The sequence below is a fragment of the Notothenia rossii genome, assembly GCF_949606895.1.
Source record: "Notothenia rossii genome assembly, chromosome: 7".
Classification (NCBI taxonomy): Eukaryota; Metazoa; Chordata; class Actinopteri; order Perciformes; family Nototheniidae; genus Notothenia; species Notothenia rossii.
The window spans coordinates 29,524,547-29,539,964 of record NC_136905.1 but is presented as its reverse complement, the minus strand read 5'-3'; the positions used below and the strand labels follow the sequence as shown (position 1 = coordinate 29,539,964).

Below are 15,418 nucleotides of genomic sequence, written 5' to 3'. Positions count from 1 at the left end.
TAAATGTACTTACTTCCCACCCCTCATCGCAGGTTTTCAGAAATTCTATATTTAAATATGTAAATTAGGCATTAACTATTCTAACTTGTGCTGAAGTGAAATGATTTTTCCACTAGTCTAAAAGACATGTTATGGAAGCAAAAATAGCCTCAACTCTTTAAATTGACCGGTACATGGAAACTGTTTTTGCCTATAGTGTCTTCTCTTAAATGTGTCAATTCAGAGAAAGAGGACTGTACATGGCAACAATTTGCATACCATTAAGTGTAATTTTGGGAGCTGTGTATGTTCTGTAGTCACATGTTTTATGTGGGGCTGATATTTAGTGGGTGTGTGTATGTCCCTCATCCCTGAATAGCTCTAAGGCACAGGCAGGAAATGGAGTCCTGGCATTTTGTTTTGCATCAGTGCTCCTCTTTATTAGAGAGGAACAGAATCGGCATAGAATAATAATTGGAAAATTGTAAGCTTGCTTTCATTATAATTAGCGTGATCGCAGGATGCAATAATCCAATTATTTTACTTAAAAGCAAGTTTCCTCATCCCTCGGTGGTGTGTTGCAGGATGTGTAACCTCATCCCGCGTGGACTTGCCGGTGCCACGGCGAAAAACCCTCTCTCCCCCTCTAACATGTAAACACCAGCATGCTTGAGTGTGCTCAGACAGCTGAACATACACTGACATATGAACACCATTTAGGGGGCCACCACATAAACACACGCGTGCACACACCTCAACAACATACAAATAATTGAGTAAGATTTGCTGGTACATTAAGTTTAATGTGTTTGACATTTGGGCGGCAGGATATGGTGGAGGTATATGAAGTGGAGGAGCCGCGCCGCGTCTTTCTTCAATCAGGGCACTGCAGGGCTCCGTTTTACAACCCGGGACGCAAAAAAAAGTGAGGGCCCGTCTAAGGTAATTAGCGCTGCTGCAAATGGATGCAGGTCACAGCTCTCAGCGGATTGGTCCACAGAAGGGGTCACCAAAGGTCAAACCTCCAGTATAGAATGATATAAACAATCATCTATAGACCACAAACCAATCAATCCCTTTTAACACTATCCACTTCCTGGTTGGCTGCACTCCGAGGTCAGAGGTCAATGTGCAAAAAAACAACTGAGCCGAGAGGGAAGCATATCGTACTGATTATCTATTCATTCATGTTTTAGGAATCAATACACCAACTAAATATATGAGGGTATTCAAATTAATTGATATATAAAAAAGTATTTTTTATCTGCCCATTCTTATGCATTCATTTACTGTATATTTATTTATTATTTTGTTATTTATATATTACTTGTTTGCGAACAAAAAATGCGCCCCTTTTTTATATATTTGTTTTGTATGATATTTTTTTTATATAATCTGCTTAAAAGTATTATTTCTGTGCATGCTTATACATTTATTAACTTTGATCTTTTTATTATTTTCTTAAATTTGTATTGCTTGTTTGCACCAACAAAAAAAAAAAATCTTTTTGTTTGGGCCAGAACAAGCCTTTTTTGGAGGTGCTGAGTTTAAATGGGGGGGATTGAGGGGATGACATAAAGAACATAATTCTTTATGTCATCATTCTATACAAATAACCATAAATAAGTTTCAAACTATCTATTGCGCAGTTTAAATCATACTTATTTTTATTTTCGCACACTGAATGAAGCCACTCCAACATCAACATGAAGTTCCTTGCAATTAGCCGAACAGAGAGAAAAGGACAGAAAGACTGAGAGAAAGGGGGAGGGGGGAAAGGAGATGCGGTGGGGTGTGGGGGGGAGAAAAGATGGAAACCAACGCTTGAGGAATTGAATTACCAGAGCCTTTTCTCATTATCATTTAGCCGTCTTTTATGGCCCACCAGTAAGAGATGATGTTCCCATGACCCCGCACAATACACAGACATATTATTCAATCCTGCCGCGATGAAATTCCTGCAAATAAAACCTTTGTGCTGGGCAACAGCTAATTATTTGACAGATTGGCCCCCTTCTGGCTCAGGTTACAGTGTAGAGTGACTATGTTTTTGCCCCCCTCCACCACCACCACCAGTGCTCACCGACTCTCCCCCTAGCCCCAGTGCAAAGAGGGGCCACTTTGAGAAAAAATCCCAGAGGGCCTCATTCTTTTCAGGAGATTATATATTTCAACCCCCCCCCCCCTCCCTCCTACTTCTTTCCCTTCCTCCTCTTCCCAACCATCTATCTATCCAAAATCAGGGGAGCGTGGTGACAGCAGTCATTTCATAGTTTAAAAGGGTGTTCTCAAGCAGAAATATTTAATCTTCCCACGAAAATAAAGTTTGACTGGCACAAAGACGGTAAGAAATTGAGTGTTTTTTTACTCTATTATTCTACTTTGTAAGTACTACTGTACTCCCCCCCCCGTAATACGAAGTTAGAGAGCGTGGAACATTAACGGATTATGGTTTTGGGTGGGCTTTGTCCTTGGCATTGATTCAGTCCACTAATAACAAGAGTTTGTCATTAGTGTTCGGACATGGACCACCAAGATAAATGCCAACACATGTTTAAATTATCTGAGGAGTAATGGCGTTTCCTTCCCCATAACTATCTCCATGTTGACTCCACTAGGCAGACATTTTGAGTTATCAGCCCATGTTTAATCTGTTGCTTATTTTGCACCCATGCAGATGGTATAATTCAAAAGGAAGTATGTGTTAAAAGACGTTTAAACTAAACAACTAATTAAAATAATGTGAGGGGACTCCTTTTAGGATCATTGACAGATAACTGAAGTTTTTTTATGAAATACATTTTTTAAAGAAGTATGTCAATAATATAAAATAATTAATATCAATTATAAAAACTGTGATTCTATGTTTTAAATGCATGGAGAGACCTAACTTTAGAACGCTGTATTAATAAAATGTGTTGGGTTTTAAATTACTCATATTGTCCTGATGTTTCTATTTAGAAATATATAATGTAATTTGAATAATATAAGATTAATTATTGTATTTATACTAAAATTGTAATCCTACATTTTCTTTTATAAAAAGAGAAATATCAAACAACCTTATACGAGCTATTGTATATCCCTCATGTCCTATCCCTATAAAAATATGAAATAATTATTAATTATAGTAATTGTAATAACAGTAGTTATTATATATTTGATACATAAAATAAAAACATGAAATATATATTAAAATATTCCTTTTGTACCCCACTTCCCCTTGAAAACTAGACTAAAAGTCACTGATAATTATTATAATCCGGGCATTATAAATCCACAGCTCATGCCTTTAACCCAAGAGAACTAAAACAGGGAACTGTGATGTTGTCAGAATTCTACCATAGGTTATTATAACAGAACAGGGAAATGAAATCATATAATGAAACAAGGCGATATGGAAGTTGGTCTTCAGTATGTACAATGGCAACTTGTGTGCAATGCCCTTGCACCACATTTCATATCACTACTGAGAAACAGTTTAGCTTTAAAATAGATGTTAAAACATGTACTTATTGCACCAAGGTCGTGCTTAGCCTGAAATATTTTTAACTAAGAACATTGTTTGTTATAATTGACCTAGCTAACCAACAAATCTTTGCAAAATATTCATATTTTTTATAAATTATACCAATTTACAAACCTAATTTTTTAAAACTCGAGTGGAGAACTAGTTAAGTTTACTCCAAAAGTAACTTGACCCACCTTCACATTATCCACCTTCTGTGTGCCTGCATAAATGCTAGCTGTTCTCCGGTTGCATGTCTGGGATGCCCGACTACTGTGCTCACCTGGCATGAACCCAAGCGAGCGGAGCCTGGAGTATTCATTGCTCAACCTGGGTGAAGGTCATGGAGTCCAGCCCTTCCCCTGCTCCGCTCCCCAATGAGCAAACATATGGTCATGGAGCACCTTGAACATGTTTGGGTGATCAGAACTACTTGGCCTGATCCGCCACAGCCAAAGAGAAAGAGGAGCCGAAGGAGGTTTTAGGCTCACCTTGCTATAGAAGGATAAGGAAGGGAGGCTGACAATCATTCACTGCTTGCTCGAAAAAAAAACATCCGAAGTCCCCCAACTAGATAAAAAATGTATCCTCTCCTCTTGTTTCTGTAGATATAAATGCATGTAATCATAAGGTACAAATATCATCACCCCGTTGTTCAAACAGCCGAGCCTCGTGTAATCGCTTCCATGTTTCCTCTGTGTTATGCTCATTAGTGGGTGACCTAAAGGCATGTAAGAAAAAAAATCTTTGGATAATGGATGCTTGCTGTTTTGAGACAGTAAAAATAAACAGGTCTGCGGCTTTTATAATGAATATGCTGTAAACATCAGCCCTGAGTGTGAATACATCACAAAGCTCATAACGCCATTGGTGTGTACGTGTTTGCATGTACAGTATGTGTTCATGCAAACAAGTGTGTGTCATTGCTCGTGTGTGTGTTTGTCTTTGGGCAGGCTGGAGGGTGGAGATGATGACTCGCTGTTAGACTTTGTGAATGGGATGTGAGAGTGTCTCTGGTGGCTGGCCCAGGTGGTGACTGGAAGGCCAACTTCATTAGCCTTAAAGAGGAAACAAAGGAAGATGCATCGTAAAAAAGTGCCATCCCTCATCTGCGAGGCCACCGCCTGACACATTAGGAATCTGTATGCTCAATTAACCACTGGCAGGCTCATTTTTCCTCTCCCTCTCTTTCTCTCTTACTCGCTCTTGATCAAACAGAGCAAGCTAAAACAATGACACTGGACTGAAGCAGGACTTAATATACAGCACATTTATGAAGTTACAACATACTTTTGTTTGATTTCAATTTAATAGCATACAAACTTGATTTTGTATTTATATTATATCAGTTTAAGTTATACAAATTGGTATTTCCCAAACTATTTTTTTCAACAATTTGTCCCGTAGAACTAAAGCAAATCTTGCTGAAAATACTTCCGTAACCTTTGTCTATAAATTGCACCACTGTCTCGTTGCAGGACGAAGAGGAAAATCTGATGCCCGGGAGAACAGGAAATCACATGCCAAAAACACATTACTCCTGAAGTCCAATTTGCACGTGAGTTCTGTTATTAGAAAATAGTTAATTTACATGGGAATTTTTACATTGCAAATTCCAAACTTGCCACATTCACAACATTGATAATTACCAACAGTTGTCTTTTCCTTTCCAACTCCACACCCCAAGTTTTTATTCTCCCTTTGGAACCACAAAATGCTTTATACAGGTTTGTTCTAACATATGCAGTATTACTACGCAAGACCTATGTCATACGTTGATTTCTGAAATCCTCTTTAATGAGTGCTAATATAATGCATCATTAAGCAAATGTGTAATACACATAAAAGTGTTGCATCTGTAAACGGACACACAATAGAGGTTTCTCAATACTCAAATTTACCCTCCTCGACTCCTCGGTCCTCCGGTAGTGACCCGGAAATGAATTTCAGCGCGCCATTTTGAAGGACATCTAATTTCTCTAAATGCACTTCGAGGACCGAGCATCGAGCATCGAGGAGGCTCTCTGGAGGAGCTCTAACCGAGGAGACACTGATGCATCCTCCACGGATGCATTTCCGGGAACGGTGGAGGCGTGACGCACGGCTGGACTTATCTCAGCCAATGACAGCTCTGCATGCATCCCTTGAATATTATTTTAGTAACTGCTTTCATCGCAACGCGATGTTTACAGTGAGAACAGCTGTGAGGTCCGTGCAGAAAACAGAGAAGTGTGTAAAATATATATATCACTCAGTATAACAGGCCTACATTACTGTCTGTATTTGTATGCTGTAGTTTAGTAGATATCTAAAAACAAAGAGTCAATATTTTTCTGACCATTTATTGCTTCACATAATAAAATACACAATGGCTGTAGCCTGATTATGCTTTAGGAGCAGTAGGTGTGTGTGGTACAGTGTGTAGGTGTGTGTGTGGTACAGTGTGTGTGTTGTACAGTGCGTAGATGCGGCGGACAGACGGGTCTCAGTTGGTTTGGTGTCCTATGATTACTTTTGATACTTGTACAACTTTTGGCCCGTAATTTCACTTCCCCATTTCGGCAACCAGAGAGAGAGGGGGGGGGGGATTTATCCAGTCTCTGATTGTGTTACGTTATTATGAGAGTGCTCTCATACTTGTTTGATTCTGAAATTGTATATATTTATATAAATATATGTGTGTGTATATGTCCGCATCTGTAGCCTGTTATTGTCTCATTATACCGCACTGTCAATGAATCAAAAGTAAATATATATAAGTCATCATGAACACATCTGTCCATCAGAGTGCTGCTGTGCCTCCTGTCATCAATGGACGTCTCTTTAAAATGACCGCTCAGAGGAGAGGAGTTCTCATTTCTCTAACCACCTTCTGCTTCCCCTCCTCTCTTCTCGGTTCCCCTCCTCAGTCCTCCGCTCACATCTCCTGTGGGCGGCACCAAGTCTCGAGAAGAGGAGTCGAGGATAGTAGTCGAGGAGGGGAAATTTGAGTATTGAGAAACCTCTAATGTTGACCCCTCTCATTGACATGATCATGTGCACAAGCAGCACAGAGACACAAATCTGACACCTTCTCCAACATTCCCTTCCATGTACTGGGTGTCAACCTGAGGATCCTTATCTTCCCATGAACCTCCTGTGAAAATGACAATGAGGAACTGGCTAAGGTGGGATTTTGCATGGTGGTGGGGGAGGGGAGGGAAGTCACTGTGATACGCATCAGCCTTTGATTAACGAGGTGAGCGAGACACTCTTTAAAATTCCAGGGGTCATGGCTTAGGAGGCCTCCATACAGCACTTCGCCACACTTCACAGGGCCAAATTCTCTTTAATATCGGACCCGCCCCTTTCTGTCTACTCTGTCCCCCATTCTCTTTCTCCCCCCTGTCCATGCCTCTCTTCTGAGGCCTATAAGAGAGATGAAAAATGGCATGCAGCTGGCCAAGTACTTCCTTCCCCTTGTCAGGGTCAACAGTTCATAATGCTGATGGAGACCCTCACACCTTCATTAATAAGAGCTCCCCTGCACTCACACAGGTCGCTTTGCCGCATCGCTGGATGGCCATCACTCCTAACTTAGTCTGGATTTCTTATCATTACATTCCTCATCGCTTCATAAGTCATTTATTATATCTATATATCCTGCCATGCCATTACTAAAAAAACGAAATGTTTTGAAAAAAATCCAGTTGTCCAAAATCACCCATTGTTTCGAAGGCCTATGCTCCAAAAAATACACACTCTCCATTTAACAAATAAAAGTACATGTCAAATGCTTAATACGAAGATGTCATCGCAATCGTTGTATACTTCCATGGCCAAGTCATGAACAGCCAAACTCTGCATCTGGTTAGGGTAAAAATATCAGGATAAAACAACCGATCTCATAACTTATGCCTAAACCTATCAATGACGGACAAAAGTTTGTTGGTTTCAGTGGGATTGTATTTCTGAAGCAATGGAACCTCGTAACAATGGACTTGATATTGGAAAAACGGGCTGTTGGAAATATGGGCTTTTGGGTCAAATGTGTATTACTTCCCAAAATTAAAGAAGCCTAAGTACAACAGAGGAGGTATCCATTGGTAACAATTGGTGTTCAAGAAGAATGGGCCATCTGAACAGTGGTCTACGTTAAGTTCCCTATGCATAAAATGTTTTTAGTTTAGTTTAGGACTGTCTACAAGAAACCAAACATTTTGAACATCATCATGACTTTAATAAAATGTGAACATTACTCATCGTTACATGTTACATTATTGCATTAACAAGTATTTAAAGAGGGGATATTTTTTGTTTTTCAGGCTGTCGTCATCAGTTGCTCACTTACTCACTTGGGTCACACCACTTAACCTGTCTGGGTTCAAAAAGGAATCACAGCCTCCAGTGGCCGCTAATGGGACTTGAAGACCTTTGATCTTTTAAAAGAAAAACTACTTGTAATGACTAAAACATCTTCTAAATAGGAATATAAAGGGACAACTGTACTGTTAAAATTTGTTTTGTAAAAAAGCGAAAATCATCTGGCAGCTGGGTTGCCAGAAAATGTCCGTTAAAAAAGGAAAAGAAACGTAAAATAAAATAGGGAGATAACATGTAAAACTAGAGAATGCAATTCCTGAAGAAATTGCTTGTGGGAATGCTGAAAAGCTGAGGCAGAATTGCTATTCTGAAATGTAAAGTGTAAGAAGAAAGTGAAGAATTTAGATTGAAATGATGCATGAACACTGGGGGCTTGAATGTGTGATAAGAGTAGACAAGAAAGTAAAAAAGCTTGGAAAAGCATCAGCATATTTGAACTGCAAACTATTGAACTAACTTGATGACGAATGATCTGTCGCCATGGCAACGGTATTTTATGACACCCCATAATACGCTTAGATGTTTTGATGGCTGCATCGTTACCAAACCTTTGAAGTTTTGGCCGTTTAGAGCATTTTCACTGAAGTTATGAGAAAACCGTGTTTCATAGCGAGCATTGTGTTGCCATGGCAACGGCATTTGAAGAAATTCCAAAACTGTCACGTCTTCACGGTTGGACTGTTAGCACACGTGAAGTTTGAGCACTTTTTGACCATTTTCATAGGAGTTATAGCAATATCGTGTTTTACGGTGAGGGATGCGTTGCCATGGCAACAGCTTTTGAGGAAAACTCACTAATGGCACATAGACATGTTGAGGGCTGGACCATTAACTGTCATATGAAGTCTGGTGGTGTTTTGACCATTTTCATATAAGTTACGACAACATCGTTTTTTGGCGAGGGATGCGTTTCCATGGAAACAACCTATGGAGAGATCTCAGATTTGGCATAGAGCTGTTGAGGCATGGACCGGTGATATACAAGCAAAGTTTGGGGATGATCGGACCGTGTCCATTGGAGTTACAGCGACATCGTGTTTCATGGCGAGGGCTGCGTTTCCATGGAAACGGCATATGATGACACCCCATAATTGACGTGGAGCTGTGTTAAACATTATCTGAAGTCTGCTGCTCTTAGCATGTCAGTTGGAGTTATGACATCATCGTGTTCCATGACACAGGTGTTTATATTTGAGCTAACGACGTGTCCAGAGATCAGGTTTCCATGGTGATGTGCAGTAATCAGTGAGAGGAGAGCATTTTCATTCTTCTGAATGAGATACACCTCTTACTGTCAGGGGTGGGGAAAAATAGGACCCAAATGCAGAATGAGGAGGAATCAGGTTTCAAAAGGAAACAAAAGGCGAGCTTTATTTAACCAAAGCTGAACAAAAACAAGAATCCAAGAACAGGTACGAGGTAGCATCCAAACAAAGATGACTGTGACCAACATGAAGGGGGACATGAACGACAAACCATGAACCAACATTGAACACAGGAAGAGACAAGACTAAATACAGGGAGGGGTAATCACGAGACGAGAAACAGCCGGGCAGGGGAGGAGAAACACATGGGCAACAGGTGAACACAATCAGACAATTAGACACACCAGGGACACTAATGAAAGGGAGGACAGAACAGCAAAATAACCCCAAAACTAGACACACAAAAACTCAAACCCTGACACTTACATGTGAACGTTTTGTTGAAGAACCGTAACAGATATCGGTGAAATTTCAAAACGTGAAGCATGTCAAGGAACTTGAGCATCTGAAGTGTACTTTTTGTGTCGGGTTAATAATGTGGCCTTTTTGGCAGATTAACCTGTTAAACCCGAGAGACCCCGGTACCGGGGCACTGCCGCAAGATCTTGCAGGAAACAGTGTCTGAGGGCATGTTCATTTAATAAACTATGAATGTTTTATATCCATATAACGGGAAGAAACTCATCTAACTGTTCATTTAAAAAAAACAAAAAACAAAAAAACCCACAATGCTAACGCTGAGCCTCTGAATTAACAACGAGCGAAAAATGCTAACAGATTACTACACCTAAATTCACTCACAAAACCTTATTATTTATCTTTGCTGCACATCCAACCCATCATTTCACATCGTGAGGTGACACAGAATCGAAGGGTACCCTCATTATCAATCAATCAATAAATGTTTATTTATATAGCCCAATATCACAAATGTTACATTTGTCTCAGTGGATGTCACAGTTTGTACAGAATATCAGTATGACTCAATTATACAAACTCGCGGAGATAATAACAAGAACAGACATCAAAACATGTGGCGCTAGGTAGCTAAAAACGCTAACATGGCTCACCTGTGTCGTAGTCTGGTCAAAAGTGGTCTTCAATGGCATTAAAACGATAAAAACGCTGCTGAAGTTAATCCAATGTGTCTGTGTCCCTTTGAAATGATTTCTGATAATCCATAAGCAATAAACCTTCCAATATTTCAAGGATGCTACGACATCGAGTGCCGCCGAAGGACTGTTCCAATCTCCAGCATACTTGGAATTCCACCGAGGCCGTGTCCTTGGTTTGGGGGAAATTTCGAGGCTGCACATGGGTAGACTTCGCATCCTTAAAATCCCCACAATGCTTTGCGCACGGACCAATTTAAAAAACGCTTGCGGAGAATGGCTGAACCGACGCAGCACACATTTAAATGTAAGTATGTAGTGGCGTAGAACGCGTAAATATGTTACTTTGTTACATTTTTTATCACCAAAAATGTGTTCCGTGAAAGTAGAGCAAGTTCATAATTAGATAGGCATCCTGAGGTATTTTTTTTCGGTACAGTTTATGTTGAAACCGTTAGAGAGAGTGGCACACTTGTTAGCCTGTTCCATTCTTCTTCGTTTTCCGAAGCCGTGGCTTGGAAACATTCTTGCTTCGTTTCAGCATCCTCAAGATTGAGAAACGGCCCTTCACTCTGGTGCAAAACTGCGTGCGTGAAGCCCACACCTTTTTGTTTTAGACTGTGTGTGAGTGGGGAGATACCCCTTCGATTCTATTGGCTCTAACGGTCAGAAAGAGATGTCAATCACCAAAATTGACCAATGGGTTCCAGAGAAACAGTAAAACCCCCATTTCCACCCAAATCACCGCAGAGGTGGAGTTTTTTTTGCTAAACCTCTCTAAAAAGGTCAAATGTCACTTGTTTTGCATCAATCTTGATACAGGGTACTTATTATATGTTGTACTTTGGATTCCTCAAGCTTTTAGTCTACCTTACCATCATCCAAGGGTAGTTTTCACTATAAGTAAAAAAGAATTGTTGGACGGACAATATAATTTACAGTTTTTTACTATGTTCAATCTGAATTTTTAATAAAAAACAGTACCTTACCAAAAGTAGCCTCTATTACCAGGGCTGCACATAACTGGTGCGCAGGTGCGCATGCGCACCGCCCGCCAAAAAAGAGCACCGGATCATTTGAAAAAAGGCGCATTTGCGCACCAACATTGAGAGAGAGAGAGAGAGAGAGAAAAGAGAGATGAGAGAAGAGAGAGAGAGAGAAAAGAGAGATAGAAAAGAGAGAGAGAGAGATTTGCAAGTTGCATAAGAACTGGTAAGATAGCAGGGTTTCCCACACATAGACTTTACTTGGGCAGGCCGCACAGGTATGTTAACGGCCGCCAAAGTATAATTCGCAAGCTATTTAGATTTAATTGTTTTAATCTGTCCAGAAGCACGACGGCATCTGCGATCCCTCGCTCTACCCCTCGCTATCGCGTGAAGGGTCTGTTTTATGCGCTCCGCAAAGTAACCCTGCTGTGTGCTAACTAGCGCACCTACCCCCCCCCCGTTCATAAAGTCAAGTACCCCTCAAAAGGTCCAGTTTATTTCATTTTAAGGATGCGCGCCACGCAACATCTCCAGGTGCTCCTTTGAGAACCAGGGCAAAAAAGTTATTTTTAACATATATTATTTGTTAGAGTAGAATCATACACCTCTAGAAAACGGAATAATCTTTAAAAATGATAAAGAAAAGCAAAAATACGGAAAATGACTTTTATTATTACAAAAAAGTACCGTATATCTATGACCATTTACAAGTAAAACACAAAGAAAAGAACGTCATTTAAATTTGCAAAAGCCTTAGTTTACATTAACTATCACATTCTTTTACACATTTTTACAAGAAATGTCTGACATATGAACTGACACAAAGCTATAACCCTCAATTGTGTAAGTAGTAGTAGTAAATACATATGTATATACAATATACAACAAGACGCATAGTGCAATTAGCAGTACCAGTAATAAAATAACTGAATAAATAACTAAGCTGAATAAAGTGACATGTAAAAAGTAATAATACAAATAATAAAATTCAATAATGTGCTTTAACCACTAGTACCTCATTCAAACCAACGGTGTTTCAGGGCTGGTTCGGAGCTGGAGCTTGAAAAGCACCGGGTTTTCCTCTTCACACCGCAGCGGAGCAGCCTCTTAACTCCGGAATCCGGTTCATTTCGAGCACCAAAAACTTGTCCGGCCAGAGCAAAAGCACCACATACGTCACGCTTACGTCAAGGCGGGGGCAGGGACAGGGCAGGAGCGGGATCAACTCCTGAACAACAACAAAAAGCCTGCATTTTATCCAGTTTGTACACAACGATGGAGAAACTTAACAAGCAGCAGTGGTCCACTGAAGAGACCAGCTACCTACTGGGAATCTGGTCTTCCAAAGAGGTACAGAGGAAGCTGAAGCACAATCGGCCATTGTTGTCAGTGTGAGCTGTGAGGGGTTTCCGCGCGGTTTGGCTTTAGCAAGTAGGCACGCACACGGTTACGTCATGACGCAAACGATGACGCAAACGATGACGCAATGACGCAGCACCAGTCGGACTCTGGGCAGTGTGAAAAGAGCCGGAGCTAAACCGAAGAACCGGTTCTGAACCTGAAAAGCTCTAGCACGGAGCTTGAACCGGAGTTGCGTTGGTGTGAATAAGGTATAGGTGTCCCTTTCTATCAGCTGTGCACCGTTATGGTGTAAATACAGCCTATCTACCAATTGGATCAAATATAAAAGTCAGCCAAGTTAGTGTTGATACTGCAAGGAGACGTATTGTGTGAAAAGAAATGTAAGATGTTGTTTAATTGCTTACATATTTATTATCCACGTGACGTTTTCAGTTTTGGCGGCAGTTCTTCCTGTTTGTCTAGAAGTCTTCTCAGCAGGGCTCTATAAATAGAGATCTACGGCAGATATGTAATATTTAATGCAGCCGAACCATGTATTACAATGCCGTTATGTGATGACTTTCAAAGAGAAAAGCAAGCACACTCAGAATAAAGTATTATTTTATTTTTAAAAAATGTTTTCAGATTTCACATTTCACATGGCATAAACCATCCAATTATCGAGCTGAGGATCTTGCCTACGTCTGTTTCCGGTTTCGTTTTTTGACGGATGTATTTTGTTATACAAACATTCCTTCACATTTACATTTTAATTTACATTAAAGTATTTCGTGAGGCCTTCTAACATGTTTTTAAATATAACTGTGGTTGTAGTTGAAGAGTTTGTAAACTAACATGAACCGAAGCTGTTGCCTGGCAACGCAATCGCACAACGTCATGTCCGTTAATTCCACACGCATGGATTAACATCGATTTAATACATTAAAGTAGCCTTTGTTTCTGCTAAAAGAGGTTTTGACCAGCTGGGGCAACAAGAAAATCGTAGTAATCGAGTGTGACTATTAAAAAATAAATCATTATTATATGAATATTGACAATAACAACCGACCGTCGGGGTAGCATTTGCTTGGCATTTCCGGGTATTTCTCCACTGGTTAACATGGGTTAACAATACTGTGTAACTGTCACGTTTGAAGGGACGAAATCGTGACATCTTCACGTCTCCCAGCATGGTTAATCGTCACTTGTTCACGTCTTGCCGTGATACCGGGTTGCTTTGGTGAAGGCCTATTCTTTCAATATGATAAGGACACCATAGGTTGTTTGTTTTACTGTAATTGCAATGCTAATATCAATTAAGCATAGTGGTAGCACCAACTGCCAACCAGGTTTTGATATTCAGAGTCTGGCTGTTAGTGCTTGCTCGCATGTTCAATGTTATGGAATATATTGTATATGTTAGTGTGATAAGGCCTAGGGAAGGATGCTAATGTTATTTAACTACTAGATCCTTTCATTTTACTTACAGTGAAACTCAATATGTTTTTTGCATACTGTGTGCCAATCACTCTGAATTTTAAATATTGAGTTAAAGTCACACATTGTAGTCCATTGATACATTTCTAAAAGCTACTTTCCTAACAAAAACGGTGCAGTCGTAGCAATCGCTACGGATCACATATCTGATCATCTGTGAAAAGCAAAATGATGTCAGAAATTGACACAGCTTTTTCTTGTGTTGAAAGACATCAACAGGTCAATGTTACTTGGGTTGTGAACACACCGAACTCTGTCTGTTAGTACTTGTATATCCTCCCTGTGTGTGTAATGTGTCTAAACACAACAGAGTGGGGGAAGACATTTCCCTCTGAGGGATTAATAAAGTATATCTTCTTCTTCTTCTTCTTCTACTTAGAAATCATAAGTGAATGGTCACATTAGGTTTGCCTCCTGTAGTGAATGCTGACAGCTATGAGCTAGTTTATAGATTTATGATGGCATAGACAAATGTCTCCTATATAACCCACAGTCTATGTCTGTTACTTGTGGGTTATAGCATAATTTTATATCTGTATTGTGCTCTGGTAGGAATTCGCACCCAACATGTCAACTTTTATTTTGCTGTATTTAACTCAAAAGTTTTACAAAGTTTTTATAACCTGAAATTCACATGTTTAACAATTCAATCCTCAAAGTAATACAAGTCAAAATGTGTTAAAATGTAGTTATTTTTTTACTATAATAGGATAATCAATACCTGTGTTTTTTCAGTTTATCAATGTAAAGTAGTGGTTAAATTAAGCAAAATTACAAAATATTTATTTCATTACTCATACATTTTCTTGTTTAAATGAGTATTAACAGTATTTTTTATGTATTTGACAGTGATATATAGCCATAACAAAAGTATTTTTTTGTGAAATTACAGAAAATGTTGCTAATTTTGCAATTTTGCCAACAGAAAATCATTTATTTTCACTGTTAGTTTTGTTAAATTCACATTTAAAAACTGCTAAAAAACAGATAAATAATGTATTCCATTTCTGCAGGTTTTTTTTGTTAAAATACATCACCTTTTTCAATAAACCCGTCTATTCTTGTAATTTTAATATGATTTCCTGTAATTATGAAATACAATAAAAAAACTGTTAATTTATTTTGGGGAAAACGGTAAAAAAAACATTATTTTTTTACAGTGTGTATTGAGTTAATTATTCACTATAATAAGTATATGTTATAATGTCTGCTTTAGTAGAAGTGTAGAGCGTAATGGGTTGACAGCAGGTTGCCAGGTTGGTCCGATTTAAAGTGTGCTCCAAAATAGGTGCTAATCATAATGCTGAGGTAGCCTCGTTGAGCTGCTAATTACCTCCATTATGAAGATGCAGAGTGCCTGATCAG

At 39.4% G+C, this 15,418-nt stretch overlaps 1 protein-coding gene across 4 annotated transcripts in view; it reads left to right on the top strand.

Moving 5' to 3' along the window:
- The window catches only part of LOC307047616 (uncharacterized protein), a 309,906-nt gene extending 302,236 nt beyond the window's left edge, over positions 1-7,670 (top strand). For 3 of the 4 annotated variants that reach the window (XM_079694644.1, XM_079694641.1, XM_079694643.1), the window contains exon 5: positions 4,966-5,717. In XM_079694644.1, coding sequence (XP_079550770.1) covers positions 4,966-5,031 — 66 coding nt within the window. In that variant the 3' untranslated portion in view covers positions 5,032-5,717. Of the gene's footprint in view, positions 1-4,965; positions 5,718-6,396 lie in introns of those variants that run through there. The other variant, XM_079694642.1, reaches the window with a different exon arrangement.
- Positions 7,671-15,418: the final 7,748 nt, after the last annotated feature.